Source organism: Diabrotica undecimpunctata, chromosome 8, assembly GCF_040954645.1.
Source record: "Diabrotica undecimpunctata isolate CICGRU chromosome 8, icDiaUnde3, whole genome shotgun sequence".
NCBI classification, from domain to species: Eukaryota; Metazoa; Arthropoda; class Insecta; order Coleoptera; family Chrysomelidae; genus Diabrotica; species Diabrotica undecimpunctata.
The window spans coordinates 104,882,999-104,899,065 of NC_092810.1; the positions used below are offsets into that span (position 1 = coordinate 104,882,999).

The 16,067-nt window shown below is 34.8% G+C and overlaps 1 protein-coding gene across 1 annotated transcript in view; it reads left to right on the top strand.

Moving 5' to 3' along the window:
• The first annotated feature begins 7,212 nt into the window (after positions 1-7,212).
• Positions 7,213-16,067, top strand: part of LOC140447812 (cytochrome P450 4C1-like) — a 55,083-nt gene continuing 46,228 nt past the window's right edge. The window contains exon 1 of the mRNA XM_072540685.1: positions 7,213-7,469. Coding sequence (XP_072396786.1) covers positions 7,328-7,469 — 142 coding nt within the window. The 5' untranslated portion in view covers positions 7,213-7,327. The remainder of the gene's footprint in view (positions 7,470-16,067) is intronic.

A 16,067-nucleotide genomic window follows, 5' to 3' on the forward strand; every position in this document is an offset into this window, starting at 1 on the left:
ATAGAACTCTGGACATCAATCTCATACTGATTGTAGCATTGTTAAGAAAATAGTTTAAACTGAGACCTAAGACCGATAAACGTGTTATAAATGTCAACATTTAGCAGTCCTTTGTTTTCCTAAATTTCTAAAAAGCCTACTATCAGCTTATATAGAACTCTGGACATCAATCTCATACTGATTGTAGTTGTTAAGAAAATAATTTAAACTGAGACCTAAGACCGGAAAATGTGTTATAACTGTCAACATTTAGCAGTCCTTTGTGTTCTGAATGTGCTATTATCTTCCGTATGGTTAGTTTTTAGAGTTTATGTAAATATCACGGAGAAAATTCTTCAACGAAATTTTCAGGTGACATAGGGTCAGGTAATCAAAGGGACGTAAAGCTCGATGATATAGTCTAAAGTACCATTAGGACATTATGACTTAACTAACCACACTTTATCTCACAAAACTACTCCTAAACAATTGTTAATAACAAAAAGAGAAATCAAACGATTTCTGCCTAGCGAAACCGAATTCAAATCTTAACCACTGTGTTTCCTAAAATTTGCGAAACAAACAGCTGGATAAATTACTCGGCAAGGGAATCTAAAATTGCATTCCACATGCCGTTCATCCTGGTCAAAATTCGTAGTGAATTCAGTTTGTGGTACTTCAAACGAAGTAAATAATAAAACAGAATGACGGTATTAGATTTTTGTTTCGATACAGTGCAGCGACAACCGCTGATACGTATTTCGACCTCCTTAGGTCTCGTCAGAACGGTATAGTCACTGCTCAATTCGGTTTCGCTAGGCAGAAATCGTTTGATTTCTCTTTTTGTTTTTAGATGGCGTAGTTACGTCCGTATATAGTTATTTTAATAACTATTGTCTAGGACGGGAGAGATTTTTGTTTTGGTTCAGAGCAGTGACTATACCGTTCTGACGAGACCTAAGGAGGTCGAAATACGTATCAGCGGTTGTCGCATATATGGCGGAGTAAACGAACAGGGTCTGTGGAGAAGGCGATATAACTTTGAACTCTATAGACTTTTTGGTGATGCAGATATTGTGAAGACCATCAAAATAAACCGCCTAAGGTGGGTGAGCCACGTTATGCGGATGGATGAGAGTGATCCCACTAAAATACCTATGCTAAACAGGCCGGAAGAAGAAGAAGGGGGCGACCTAAACTCAGATATCTGGACGATGTACAGGAAGATCTGAGGGAGATTGGAGTGGGGGGCTGGAGAAGACAGACACTCGATAGGGAAGGATGGAAGAATGTTTTGAAACGGGCCAAGGCACACGAAGGGCTGTAGCGCCAACTGATGATGATTATTGTTCAGGTGTATTTTATTTTTAGTGATAATAAGTTTCAAGGCAGCGAGAATATTTTGAGCAAATACCAAATCCAAGAGAACAGCTCTTTCTTAAATACCCAACTGAAAAAGAATCCAACCAAATCACTGGAAAACTAAATATATAAAACACTACACAAATTTTAGGGTATATCTGAGAGACTACCACACTGCACCAAGATAACACACCTATACGAAGTTCCAAAAATTCACAAAGAGAATATACCCCTCAGAACAATTTGCAGCAGTGTGGGTTGTCCTTGCAGCAGACTGTCAAATTTTTTTATAGGCATAATTCAGCCTTTAGCACACAACACAACATTTTTTACTCAAAAACTCACAGCAATTCTTATAAAAGATAGCAGAACTAGATAACAACTCCAACAATATGTTAGTAAGTTTTAATATCGCTAGTCTTTTTACCAATGTACCCATTCACCAATATTCACATTGGAGAAAACTTTAAAAATAATAAGAGGCAAATTGGAGAGGGATGATACATTGACAAAAAAATTAAAACCTAATGTATCATGAAGCCACTATAACTTTGCACTGACAACACATATTTTCAACTAGATAATGATTTCTATAAGCAAAATTTTGAATTAGCCATGGGTTCATCTTTATTTCCATTATTACCAGATATATTCACGGAAGATTTCAAACAAAACATTGTGCACAAACAAGAGAAAGAACTCACAATATGGTGAAGATATGTGGATGATGTGTTCTCTATTTGGCCTCACGGACCAGAAGCATTGCATAAATGCACACCAACAGATATTTAAACTACTACTCAAATTACAACGTAAAAATTAAAAAAGAAATTATCAAATTAATATATGATATGCTCGAAACACCTGAAACAATAAAAATGCATTTGAAAAAAAAAAAAGAAAGAAATAACCTGCCAACAAAGGTTTTGACAAAAAATGACTATCTACAATCATTTACAAACAAGGAATGTCACAATACTAAAGAAAAGAAACAATAAAATACCAGAAGTAATTCAGAAGTACTCACAAGAACTGGTTCAAAGATGATAATAATAATGTCAACGCAACAATTTTTATACGGGAGAAACCGCAAGACCACTGTCAGAATAGAGTATGAAACATACATCAAGAACAGAGACTTCGTTTTTTACTTACAATTATGTACGTTACAATCAACAAATGTTAGAAAACTAGCTTTTAGACATGCTCCGGTAAAAGTATATACATCTTGAATAAAAAAAAAACATTAATTAGTAGCGATTTTAAATTAAGTATAAAGTTTATTTAATAATAAAAATAACTCAACTGAAATATTTGACTAAACTGAAGGTAAGTATGTTCCGTCCGAAAACAATTATTGTATGTGGAATTGGTGTAATAGTTAGAGACGTGGTCTATTGACAAAAATATTGGGGTTCAATTCACACCAAGGATAAAATTTTTGTTTTACTCAATCAAAAAATAATAGAAAATATGATACATATTGAGTAACAAGTTTTCGAAAAACTAATTATTTACAATTTATTCTTATTCCAATGTTATAAAATAGAAATACAAAATAATTCAAATTCAATTCCAGTTTTACAGTCTTCAGTTGTGAATGTAAAATAATCCGGTGAATCTCAGTGTTAATATCAATTCCTCTGTACAGGTAGATTTACAGTTCTCTGTCCTCTGTACAGTTTATTTTTGTAGAATTTTTACTTATTTAAACATTCTTTAAACGTTCTTTTAATTTTGAAGAATTTTTACTTTATTTTCGAAGTACAACGATACTGTTTTTTCAATAAGATATTTATGTTTAACTTTAAACACTTCTAATACTAGTAACGAGTGATATAAATGTTTAGTGATTCAAAGCAAAACGATCTCTGCATAATTTCAAATTATTAAAAAAAAAAAAAAAGAAAACCACAATGTGGGTTTTGAACTCTTATCGTCTGCGACGTCTGTGTCGCAGTGTCGAATTCTTACCACTAAGCCACGAAGGATTGATAATTATTCTGTAACAAGAGTGTATAAAACTCCTCAAATCATAGTAGAAATTATTCTTGGTTAATATTTTAAAACTTTAGATTAAATAATCACTATTAATTAAATTATTTTATTCACATTTTTGCTTTATTTTGGTCAATCAGTTTTTACTTTATGCCAAATTAAAAATAGAAATACGTCACACAAACGACTACACATAATAATTATGACCGAGCTGATTTAGCTCGAAGCTAACGTCTAAAGGTGTGAGACTATCGATAGTGGTAATGTAAATTATAGGTTTCTACCGATTATTTCCCACCTCTACGAGTTTCATCTCTTTTTATTTCACAAGGTAACTGTGTTTTCTATCTCTTAAGTTAAAAAGCCGTGTGGTAAAACACTCATTACTGTATACATACTACCGATCACTTGAGGATAATTTTTACCAACTACAACAAACAAGTTTTCAATAGTCATAGAAGTAATGACTGACGATCTGACGATGAGCTGACTAAAGTGGGACATATTAACTGCAAGTAAAACTCCACCACTTCTTTGGAAAGTACTCGTACCTTCAGAGCGATCTCTTCTTAATACATTATATTTATTAATACATTGTATACATTATATTTATTAAAACCTAACTCACCATTATGAAATTCACTATTTAACCAATCCTTTCCAACTTTTGGATGTAAATGCACGAATATCAGCAGATATAAGAAGCAATCATAAGCTAGTATACATATATATATATATATATATATATATATATATATATATATATATATATATATATATATATATATATATATATAAAATCATAAAAATAAAATTACAGAATACACCACAAAGATAAAAGGTGAAAATCTGCAGGACCATGCACCAAGGTATTTGTGCAAAAAAAAGAATAGCAGAAACACATATATCAGCCAAAACAATGTAGTCGAGAAAAGCTGGTAAAAATTAAAGCAAACATATCTCCCAAAGCTAAAAACTCCGTGGTTCTATACAGAGGTAAAGAAAAAATGCAAGGAAGGGAAAAAAGCTTACCTGAAGTATATGTTAAGTAGTGTTGCCCAAATGCAAGAACAAGACGAAACTTAGACAGTCTTAGTCTTGTGCCAATACACCTGGTCTTGGTCTTGATCTTGGTATTGCGCTCCCGGTCTTGATCTTGCGGCAAGAATCTTGCAAGTCTCGCAGTTTCCCATTAATCTATTGCTATTTATTAAACGTTACTTTAGATCTTAGAACATCGTAACAGAGAAGGTACATTTTAAGCTTGAATTAACATAGCCATAATAAAGTCCTACCAAATTATTAAATGTATAAATAACTGACACCGGGTGGGGTTTGAACCCACGATCTAAGCGATCCGTGCCCATGATCTAACTAATTCGTTCTTAATTACCGTTTACATGTAATAAGCTTACATGTTTAATTAATAAAAAAATATTAATAAAAAAACAAAATTTGTTTAATTTACTAATGTTTGTATTTTGAGAACGATTTCCGAACTGGAAATTGTAACGGTAATAAACGTACTTTAACCTTTAATTGTGGCTTATTCCCATTTAAATAGTAATAACTTTAAAAGGCCACAAGAAAATAGCTTCAAAGCTTACATGTGCTAAATCATGGTTAAAAAAAAACCAAATTAATAACATAAACTTGAACGTATTTTAAAATTAGATGAAAAACAATTATTACATTAGACTCGAAGGAAAGTTCAATTGGGAATGAAGTTTAGTGATGTCGAAAAAGCAACTACTCGTAACTTTATATCCGTTACTATCCAATACCTTAAGTACCGAATACCGAACTGAGAATTATATATACTTCGTTAGTTTAAATATTTCGATATTTTTTTTTTATTTAAAAAGACTGTAGGTTTGACATTAGTACACTTTTTAAATTGTCACTAAGGGTACACGCGATTCTTTCATCCTGGTACACTGGACACTGGACGCTGAACAATATTATATGTTTCACTGTCAACTGAGTGTTGCACTTGGTACACATCGGAGCAGCCTCCTGGTTGCCACATACTTGTTTTGCAAAGTACTGTTAAGTAGGTTATGTTGCTGTTGTTTGCTGAAATTCTGGCAACGTAATTTAGTGATAGGAGTTGCCTTCGTTGGCTTAAGGGCAGTTCATTAGCCAGAGCTTGTAAGCTACTTACTGGACTAGTCCTTGTGGAACCTAAAACTAATCCTAAGCACATATTTTATATTCTTCATTGGTAGAGTTATGTATATTCACGTGGTGTTCAGTTTGCATTTGATTAATTGAGCTGCTTGATGATGATAAAGAAGGACAGTCAGAATCGTTATGTCCGACAATCTTGCATCTGGAGCAGTTTAAACCATCTATGGAAATGTATAGTCGATATGATGTATTGTCGAATGAGATTAACACGGTAACCGGCAATATCTGTTATTAATTTTAATTTGTCTCGTTACTTTTGAATATTAGCTGCGCTCTTTCAGGAAACTTTGTTTAACCGAATGATCTCATTGAATACTCAGCAGAAACAATGTTAAGTCTTAGAGTCTCTAAGCATATACCGGAACTACTATACTCCCTTAAACGACACTCAGTCCTAACTGCAAGACGCAAGAGTCTCGCAGGCTTAGTCTTGTTCTTGCTAAATTAAGGCGGTCTTGGTCTTGGTCTTGATCTTGCGAAAACGCAAGACCAAGACCAAGACCAATTTTGGGCAACACTAATGTTAAGCAAGACACAACAAGGGTACGAACATTACAAGAGAATAAAAAATTAAACACATATAAGAATTAAAAACGAGCACTGGAAACGTTTTTCAAAAGAACTGGAGCACGCTTTTGGTAGTTTACAGAAGTAAATATAGTACTTTATAAGAGATCAAAAAGCGCAGGTGAAGTAATTAAATCACATCGAAAAGGATGCATGAATTGACTATTTAAAGAAATCATATACAGAAGAACAACAAATGACGTTAAAACCACAAACACCAGAAATTACTATAAAGGAAGAAATTCACATAAGCAAGCATGACATACAAAAAACACTTATAAAACTAAAGAATGGAAAAGATGTAGGTAAAAATGGGATACCAAATGAATTGTTGAAATACGGGGACGGACAATGACGGATCTACCGACAACAGGAATTAACAAAACTATAAGACACAATAAAATGCCAGAAGAATGGAGGACAAGCGAGCTAATCCTATTGTTCAAAAGAAGTGATTGAAAACAACTAGAAAACTATAAAGGTATTGTTATTACCTTTATTATATGTATTATATGTATATTACCTCTAAGTACGCAGTACTTCAGTTCCCAAGTCACTTAATTTATTGGGGTGTGACTATGTTAAAATAACGTAGCTTCCCACGAAAATAGCCTCTTTTCCTCAAGTACATAATAGAAATGTCTAATAAAAAGAAATGAACCCCTGATTTGAGCTCATTCCTTAGTTTGCTAAATTTTAAGTTCAGTAGTTAAAAACCCACGTATATAATGTAGTAAGTTTAAGTATTTTTTGCCAATTCATACCATTTTGAATTTCCCTCAAACAAGCCCTCATTAACAAGCAAAATTGCTTATATAAAGCAAGAAGAAGAAGAAAAATCAAGTTTCAGTAAATTATTAATTTGTTAATTTATTTTTAATTTAATTTATTAAGCAAGTTTAATTTAAGTTTATTTTATTTAATCTTAATAATAATACTTAATTTAATTTCATTTAAATCGATTAAGCAGTATTTTTTGTTTTAATTTGAAAAGATGTTTATTATTTTTGGCAATATTTTGATAATGGGTATACATCGGTAATAATTCCTCGAAGAAAATAGTAGTTGTCGACGTGTTATTTATCAAAGCATTAAAAGGTTCTAGTACCAATGACATTCAAGCTAAAAGTACGTAATTGGAAACGACAATGCAATTTTCCTTAACTAAACAATTATTTGCGTAAAAGCACAAATTTAACAGTAACAGTTTTGTGTTATAAGTTACAAAAAAATGATCTTTTTATTGCTTAGTGCCATTGTTATAATTACTACTCTATATTTACTTAAGGATTGGATACGACGTTTCATATTAGCATACAGGTTGCCTGGGCCAAAAGGACAAGTTTTCATGTCAGAATTTCAAAATAATCCTGGTAAGTCAAACAATGAATCACAAATTATAATAAATATATTTTTCAATTTTATAAATTAAATATATAGCGACTATCATTACCTTATAAGCCCTATCGTCGTTATCATTATCATAGTCATCATTATTATTATCATCATCATGCTACTCATAATTATCACTACCGCCTTTATTATTTTCCTTTCTTTCCTTTAATACGACTAGAATAGAATAGGTAGTCTTGTTTAATTTTATATGTTTCTATATGCTTGCACCTATGTATCTTATTCTATATGTTTATCTACATAAATATCATTAGCAAAACCAAAGCAACAGGCAAGACTACGTATTTTCTTCTTCTTCGCGTGCCATATCAGAATTATCCGACGTTGGCGATCACCATTGCGAAGGCTTCTCGGTCTTCTGCAATATAGAATAATTGTCCTGCATTTGTTATCTGTGTCATTCACGAATGTTTTTTAACCAAGAAACTTGTTTTCTTTATATTTTTCTTTAATATTTTATATCGACTTTCCCTTACTATATGTCCCAGATAAGACATTTTTCGATGTTTAACGGTCTTTAGCAGCTCTATCTTTGTTGACGCTCCTTAATACTTCTTCATTAGTTTTCCTTACTGTCCAAGGTATCTCCAGCATTCGTCTATGAACCCACATTTCCAATACTTCAATTTTGTTCTGATCGATAATTTTAACGTCCACACTTCTGCACTATACAAAAGTAAGGACCAAACATAACACTTATCCATTCTTTGTCTTAGTTATAAACTGAGATGATTATTGCAAAGAAATGACTTCATTTTCATAAAAGTAGTTTTAGTCATTGCTATTCTACGTTTTATTTCTATATCTGGATCTAGTTGGTCCGTTATCACAGTTCTCAAATATGTCATTTTGTGGACTTTCTCAACTTGGACTATGTTTAATTGAAGCTTTGCATCGGGATGTGGGTCACGACTAAACACTAAAAATTTGGTTTTGTTTGAGTTTATTTTTATGACCATTTCCTCTCCTACCTCGTGAATACGATCAAGCAGAATTTGGAGACCTTCAATATTATCTGAAAGAATTACTGTATCGTCTACATATCTAATCACATGAAGTAGTTCCCCGTTGATTTTTATTTCATATTGTTGTCTCTCAAGTGCCTTTTTAAATAACTGGTCCGAGTAAACATAGAACAATGTTGGCGACAAAATGCAACCTTGTCTGACTCCTCGTTGTATGGAGATTTCATCGGTTTCAGTTTTTAATGACACGAATATCCTTGTCATTTATTCCGATATTTTTCAGTATGTGCATTAATTTTACATGCTGTACTTTATCGAATGCCTTTTCGAAGTCCACGAAACATGCAAATACATCTTTTCTTTGGTCACGGCATTTTTGGATGTCCACCAAATCCAAAAAATCCACCAAATCCACCAAAAAAAACCAAATTGGATATCTTCGAGATCTTCTTCGTATTTGCGTCTAATTCTGTTGTGAAGTATTCTTAGGAAAATTTTAAGAGTGTGGCTCATTAGGCTAATTAATCGATATTCTGAGCATTTTCTCGCATTGTGTTTTTTAGGTATTGCGACAAAGATGGATTTGAGCCAATCTGTGGGAATCACTCCAGTGTTATATCGAATTAAAAAGTCTTACTACTACTTTTATGTTATCATCCTCTATTAGTTTCAGTAATTCAGTTGGTGTATCATCTGGACCACAAGCTTACCTAATTTTAGCATTATTTATAGCGTGTTCTATCTCGCATTTCATAATTTCTGGTCCGTTAGACAGTTTTGGTAGAATTCGTCAATATTATTCCTGTCATCTTCAAACAACTCTGATATATGCAGCTGCCATTCTTTTCTTATTTCGTGCTCATTTACAATAATTTTGTTATTATTGTCAACAAGTACAGAGGGAACTCCTTTTTTAAATATGTTACTCATTTCTTTTAGTTTTTTTGTGCATATTCAATAAGTCGTGTTTAGATATTACATCCTCCATTTCCTCGCACCTTTCTCTCATCCATTTTTCTTTGGCTAATTTGATCTTTTTTATTCTTCTCTGCAGGTGTCTATATCCTGTCTCATTAGATTTTATCAGTCGACGTTGTTCCATTAACTTCAAGATGTCGTCTGTCATCCATTTATTTTTCTTGATTAAGTTTTTTCTATAATCATTGTTTGTGAAGATTTCATTAGCTTGGTTTTTAAATTCACTTTATAGTTCTTCTGGATCTTCTAGTTGTTCTCCGATTTTTTTTATTCTATTGTTAAATTTTTTTTTAATGTTATGTTTATATCGTCAAAGTTAAGTACATAGGTTTTTGGTTTTTGTCGCTGAATTCGTTTTAACCTTAGTTTAATATCTGCTACAAGTGGTTGATCAGATCCAATAACTGCCCCAGGAAATGTAGTGACTTTTTTGACGGCATTTCGGAAGCCCTCCTTTACAAGTATATAGTCTATTTGATTTCTTGAGGACTCAGGGTTATTGCCATCATCAAATAGGGCTTTCTAAGTATATAGTCGTCGCTTAAGTAGTTTATACCAGGTGTTTGCAATGATCATATCGTTTTCTTTAGAAAATTCATACAATCTCTGTCCTCAATCATTAGGTTGTCCTAGACCATAAGAACCTACAGTCTGACCTCGTCGACCTTCCCCAATTTTTGCATTGAAGTCGCCTATAATTTACAAAATTTCTTGTTTATTAAGTTTTTGTAAGATGTCTCGGATCTGTTCATACAACTTCTCGATTTCATCGTCATATTTTCTATCTGCAATCGGGGCGTAGATTTGAAGTATGTTAGTTTTAAATGGTTAAGTATTTATTTGGAGTAATATTATTCTATCCGAGACTGGTACGAAATTGGTCACATAATTACTCAGTTTTGATGTTACTAATATACCTACACTAATTTTGTGATGCGGGTCTTCTGTGCTGTTACCGGAATAATATAATACACTTATGTCCTTTTTACATGATCCTGACTCTGGCCATCTCATTTCGTTGATTCCTAGTAGCTCTATTTTCATTCTTTTTATTTCTTGAATTGCGTTGTCAAGTTTCCCAGCCGCAAATAGACTTCTAACACAAGACTACGTATACGGTACTTAAATCAGAAGCAAGTAGGTCTGTCCATGGCACAATGAACACAAGTTATGATATTGCTCATGATATTTAATAACTGAGCCAGGCGTGTGACGCAGCAAAGATCCTTCGGACGTATTTATTTGTAATGATAGTTTAACAACTTTTTTGACATTGTAGTAACTTGCCACGTTTTTCCTTCAGTTAAAGCATCATAGTGTCTTGAAAAATACCTGTGGTGTTTAGTTGCTGTTTAGTTTATTATATTGTATACTAGTTTTTTTGTAAAACTAAAAACCAAGAGTTGTTATTAGTTTGGGAGCGGAAAATACTGCGCAAAATGTTTGGTAAAAAAACTTAAATGGACAATGGATAAGAATAACAAATAGAGAGCTAACAGAGCTCTGTTAAGAACCCAATATATTAGCGGTGAGTAATGTACAAAGAGTTTAGCCATGTCCAGAGAATAATTTGATCTAGAATTCCCAGAATGGTACTATCTAGTGCATTGGCAAGCAAAAGGCGAAGAGAAAGACCGAGGTAAAGATGGAGCAACGAAGTTAAAGAAGATATGAGAAGACTTAACGTAACGAGCTCTGAAATGAAAGCAACTGACAAAAAGAAGTGGAAAAGAATAGTATTAAAAAACACCAAGATAATTTTATGTGTGAAAATCATAAAATATGGCATATAAAACATTGTGTAATATTGTGTGACATCGATGCGCTCATATTTGATGGCCAGCTAGCTCATCCGATCTAAATAAAGTTGACTTTGTCATTATTTATTTCGATTTTGTGTCTAATTCATAATGTACGTACAGATTTAGTGTACCTAAATTACAAAGTGATCATTAACAAAATGAGAAGTGGGAATGCCTTGTATATGTGAAAATAATTTTAAAGTTTGTAGCTGTGCTCGACCTATTTTTATGTAGATACCACTTTTTTGTATTTTTTTAAACAATTAAAATATCAAACACTGGAATATAAGTTGATCAACCTGTATGTATATTAAAAAAATAATTAAAACATGTTTTATAAAGGATATGTTACAAACTTTATTGCATATCTTTTTGGGTCCCAAAATTGACCTTCTCAGCAAAATTTAGCTTATTCATATGATTTTTAAAGGTTAAATCTCTGACGATTGGACTAAATACACTATGTTACAATTTATACTTACTTACTTACTTAGTCCTAAGCCTTTCTACCATTAGGTGTAAGGCTGGTGGGGTTAAGATTTGCACTGTTGTCTCCATGCTATCCGGTCTTGTGTTAGATTTCGTGCACTTTCCCATGTCAATCCTTTCTTCTCAACTTCTTTTCTGATTTCGTCTACCTGTCCTCGACGCATCAAGGAATTTGGATATCGGTTAAAATACTTGGGAATTCCAAGGTTGGCCAAATCCAAATTTCTAATTGATTCGATGCAGGGAAATTCCACTTTCGCTACGTAAAACAAAGGATTTGTTTTACATAAAAGCAGGTAGATTTTCTCTCATCGGTCAGTCGAGCTTGCCTCTTCTACTGTAGACCTAGTCGGTGCTATTATTGTTCCTACTAAGTTATTGTTTTATTTCTGATTTCTTATATACCATTTTTATTTTAGCATTATTGTATATTCAGACCTTTTCAGGTTAGAATATTACTTTGATCTATATTTGTTCATATACTGATTGTTTGATATTTTAATTGGTTATTTTGATTGTTTATTTTTCTTGTATTTTGTGTCTAAGTTGTTCTTCCGTAAGTTAAGAACACTTAGAAATATTTATCTTGCTTTTTATATTTTATATTTTGATTTGTACTTTGTCTAAGTAGTTCTTTCCGGTAAGTCAAAGAACTCTTAGAAATATTTCTCTGAATATTTGACTTGTTATTTTAATTGTTTGTCTAAGCCGTTCTTTTCCGGTAAGTCAAAGAACTCTTAGAAATATTTTCATAATCATTGTTGCATTATTATTTCCGATATTTTATCTAAGATATTTTTCTTAAGTTAAGAAAATACTTAATACATTTGTTTCTTTCATTTTCTATTTTATGCTAAGTTGTTTCTTCCGTAAGTCAAGAAACACTTAGCAATATTTTCACATCTTTTCTATATTTGATTTTTCTTATTTTCTTAAGTTGTTTCTTCCGTAAGTCAAGAAACACTTAGACATATTTCTATAATCTGTTTCATTTTTGCATTTCTCGTTTTATATTTTGAGTATTTTATTTTTCCACTCTAAGTCGTTTCTTCCGTAAGTTAAGAAACACTTAGAAATATTTCCATATTTTACTCTCACATTTACATATTTCATTTATCTATATTTCTGTCCTAAGTTGTTTCTTCCGTAAGTCAAGAAACACTTAGAAACATTTTTTTCTTTGCAATATATTTTTATACCATTTAATTTAATTGTTTACTAAGTTATTCCTTCCGTAAGCCAAGGAATACTTAGATCATTTTTACCTATCTGTTTTCCATTTTTGCTCTGTTACTTTGTAACTGTTCCTTGGAACCGTTACCTATAACAGATATTTGTCACTGGAACTGTTATTTATAACAGCGGTAGTATTTAACCTTTCTACCAGCGACAAACCAAAGATGGTGAATACCCGATCCAATTCCGGGGATAGGAAGAAGCCCGAAGAGCCGGCGATGGGTCCTACAGGCCCAAATGCCCCCTCTCGGCAACATTGCGCTTAACTTACAAAATCCGAATCCACGACCCCAGGACCGTCTTCAAGCCAGCCTTCCACAGCTGACTTTATCTCTGCCCTAATGCAAGCTATGACGGCCCTATCCACTACTCAAGGCACTACACCCCAGATGCCTCAACCTGAGCCACCGAAGCCCAGGATTACATATACGAAGCCCCCTCAATTCTCAGGCCGGGACACCGAGAATCCGCTCAGCTTTTCGACAAAAGCTGAGAATTTCTTAATCAAACATAACGTAGACGAGGACCAATGGATCGACTACCTCATAGACAACTCCCTCCACGGCGATGCGAAGAAATGGGCTCAGAAATTCTTATACACGGACCTGCCATACACCACATTTCGAGACCGTCTTCTAAGGAGATACAATGACCCTGCCGCAATTTCAACCCTGACGTCGAAGCTTCATGGAGAACATCAACGTAGAGAAGAATCCACGGAGGAGTTCATTAACCAGAAATCTGCCTTATTCAGACGTCTCATGCCACATACCCCCGAGGACCAGAGGTGTATAACGATAGCGAACTTACTGAGACCCGACATCGCGATCTGCCTGAGAGCGAACATCCCCAGGACCGAGGAAGACCTTCTGACAATCGCCCAGGGCATGGAATCTGACATCCGCCGGACCGGCAAACCCCAGCAGCAACAACAGCCGTACCGTCCCCCACGTCAGGATAACGCTCCACGACACCCTGAGGCGATAGACGAATGGAGGAACCCCAGCGGACAGTTCAGGATGCCACCAATGAGTCAACCACCACCTCCAACCCCACAGAACCAGGGAAACGCCAATCGGGGCGCCAACTGAACCCTGTTGTGAAGATGGTGCCCCAACTGAATCCTATTCAGGTACAACCCTCGACAGCAGGCCTCCCCCAACTCTATGGAAGGATCAACGGGCAGCAAGTGAAGATTTTGGTCGACACCGGTGCCTCCGGGAACTTCGTTCACCAGAGGTTGATCCAGAGACGGGACCTGCAACGAGGACCAGGACTGGTTCAGCTGGCATGCACGGGCAGCACATCCCGCACCCTAGGGACTGCTGCAGTCAATATGAACATTGACACTCTGGACACGACTGTAAACTGCATGGTTATGGAGGATTTGAACCACGACGTTGTGTTAGGGATGCCTTGGTTGGAGCAGGAAGAGGCCAATGTAGACATACCCCGAAAATGTCTACACGCTGGTACTGCCTGCCGAACCACCATCTACTGGGCGACCCCAGCAGAAAGGCAAGCCAAACCACAACAGCTGGAATTCCATCAAACCCCATCCCAACAAGCAGAGCAGTCAACCCAAGAGGACAATGAAATATTAGACAACCGTCCACGTCAGCCGACCACTGAAGAAACCGAAACAGCGGACATCAGTACAGGCACACCCGAAGAAGAAGAAGAAGCCTACGGCGTTCAATTACTAGAGACGATGGAGGACGTCGACGAGGAGGAAGAACCTAGCCTGACAGCAGATGACATGCCAGACGCCGAATGCCTTCTATTGATAGAGACAATGGAGCACGGCGACGAGGAGGAGGACACCGACCCCATCCTCGACGGTCCGGTCGACATACCACTCCGAGAGGAAATCCGGAGAAGTCACCGGACACACAAGAAAAAGAAACGACTTCGAAGACGCGAGCAGCAAACCTCCGAAGACGTACCCAGGAGCGAGATTGAAGAGAATCTCCTCCAAGAGTTCACGATGGTGGACGATGCTGACCATAGGACCCTGACCCCTCCGGACGGACGGGATGAAGGAACCACAGCGCAGCCGACCGCCAAAGATGAACAAGGATAAGGTTCCATTACGACACGTGGAGATATCAAGGTGAATTGAGTAGCCTTATATCTTCACGACGTCGTAGGACTCCTCAGGGTGAATAAAGTAGCCCTGACGGAAGCAGACGAGCCACCCGGCACACCTGGACCACCTGGACCATATACAATTAAGTTCAAATATCTTAAGTACAATATCTTAGTTTTTTTTTATCTTAAGTCTTTTACATTATATTCTTTTAGGGTAAAAATTTTATTATTGTATTTTTTTTTTGATTCTTAAATTGTATTTTTCTATTGTTTTAATAAATTTTCTTAGCACCGTTAGGTCTTTCAGAGGAGGGGGGATGTCCTCGACGCATCAAGGAATTTGGATATCGGTTAAAATACTTGGGAATTCCAAGGTTGGCCAAATCCAAATTTCTAATTGATTCGATGCAGGGAAATTCCACTTTCGCTACGTAAAACAAAGGATTTGTTTTACATAAAAGCAGGTAGATTTTCTCTCATCGGTCAGTCGAGCTTGCCTCTTCTACTGTAGACCTAGTCGGTGCTATTATTGTTCCTACTAAGTTATTGTTTTATTTCTGATTTCTTATATACCATTTTTATTTTAGCATTATTGTATATTCAGACCTTTTCAGGTTAGAATATTACTTTGATCTATATTTGTTCATATACTGATTGTTTGATATTTTAATTGGTTATTTTGATTGTTTATTTTTCTTGTATTTTGTGTCTAAGTTGTTCTTCCGTAAGTTAAGAACACTTAGAAATATTTATCTTGCTTTTTATATTTTATATTTTGATTTGTACTTTGTCTAAGTAGTTCTTTCCGGTAAGTCAAAGAACTCTTAGAAATATTTCTCTGAATATTTGACTTGTTATTTTAATTGTTTGTCTAAGCCGTTCTTTTCCGGTAAGTCAAAGAACTCTTAGAAATATTTTCATAATCATTGTTGCATTATTATTTCCGATATTTTATCTAAGATATTTTTCTTAAGTTAAGAAAATACTTAATACATTT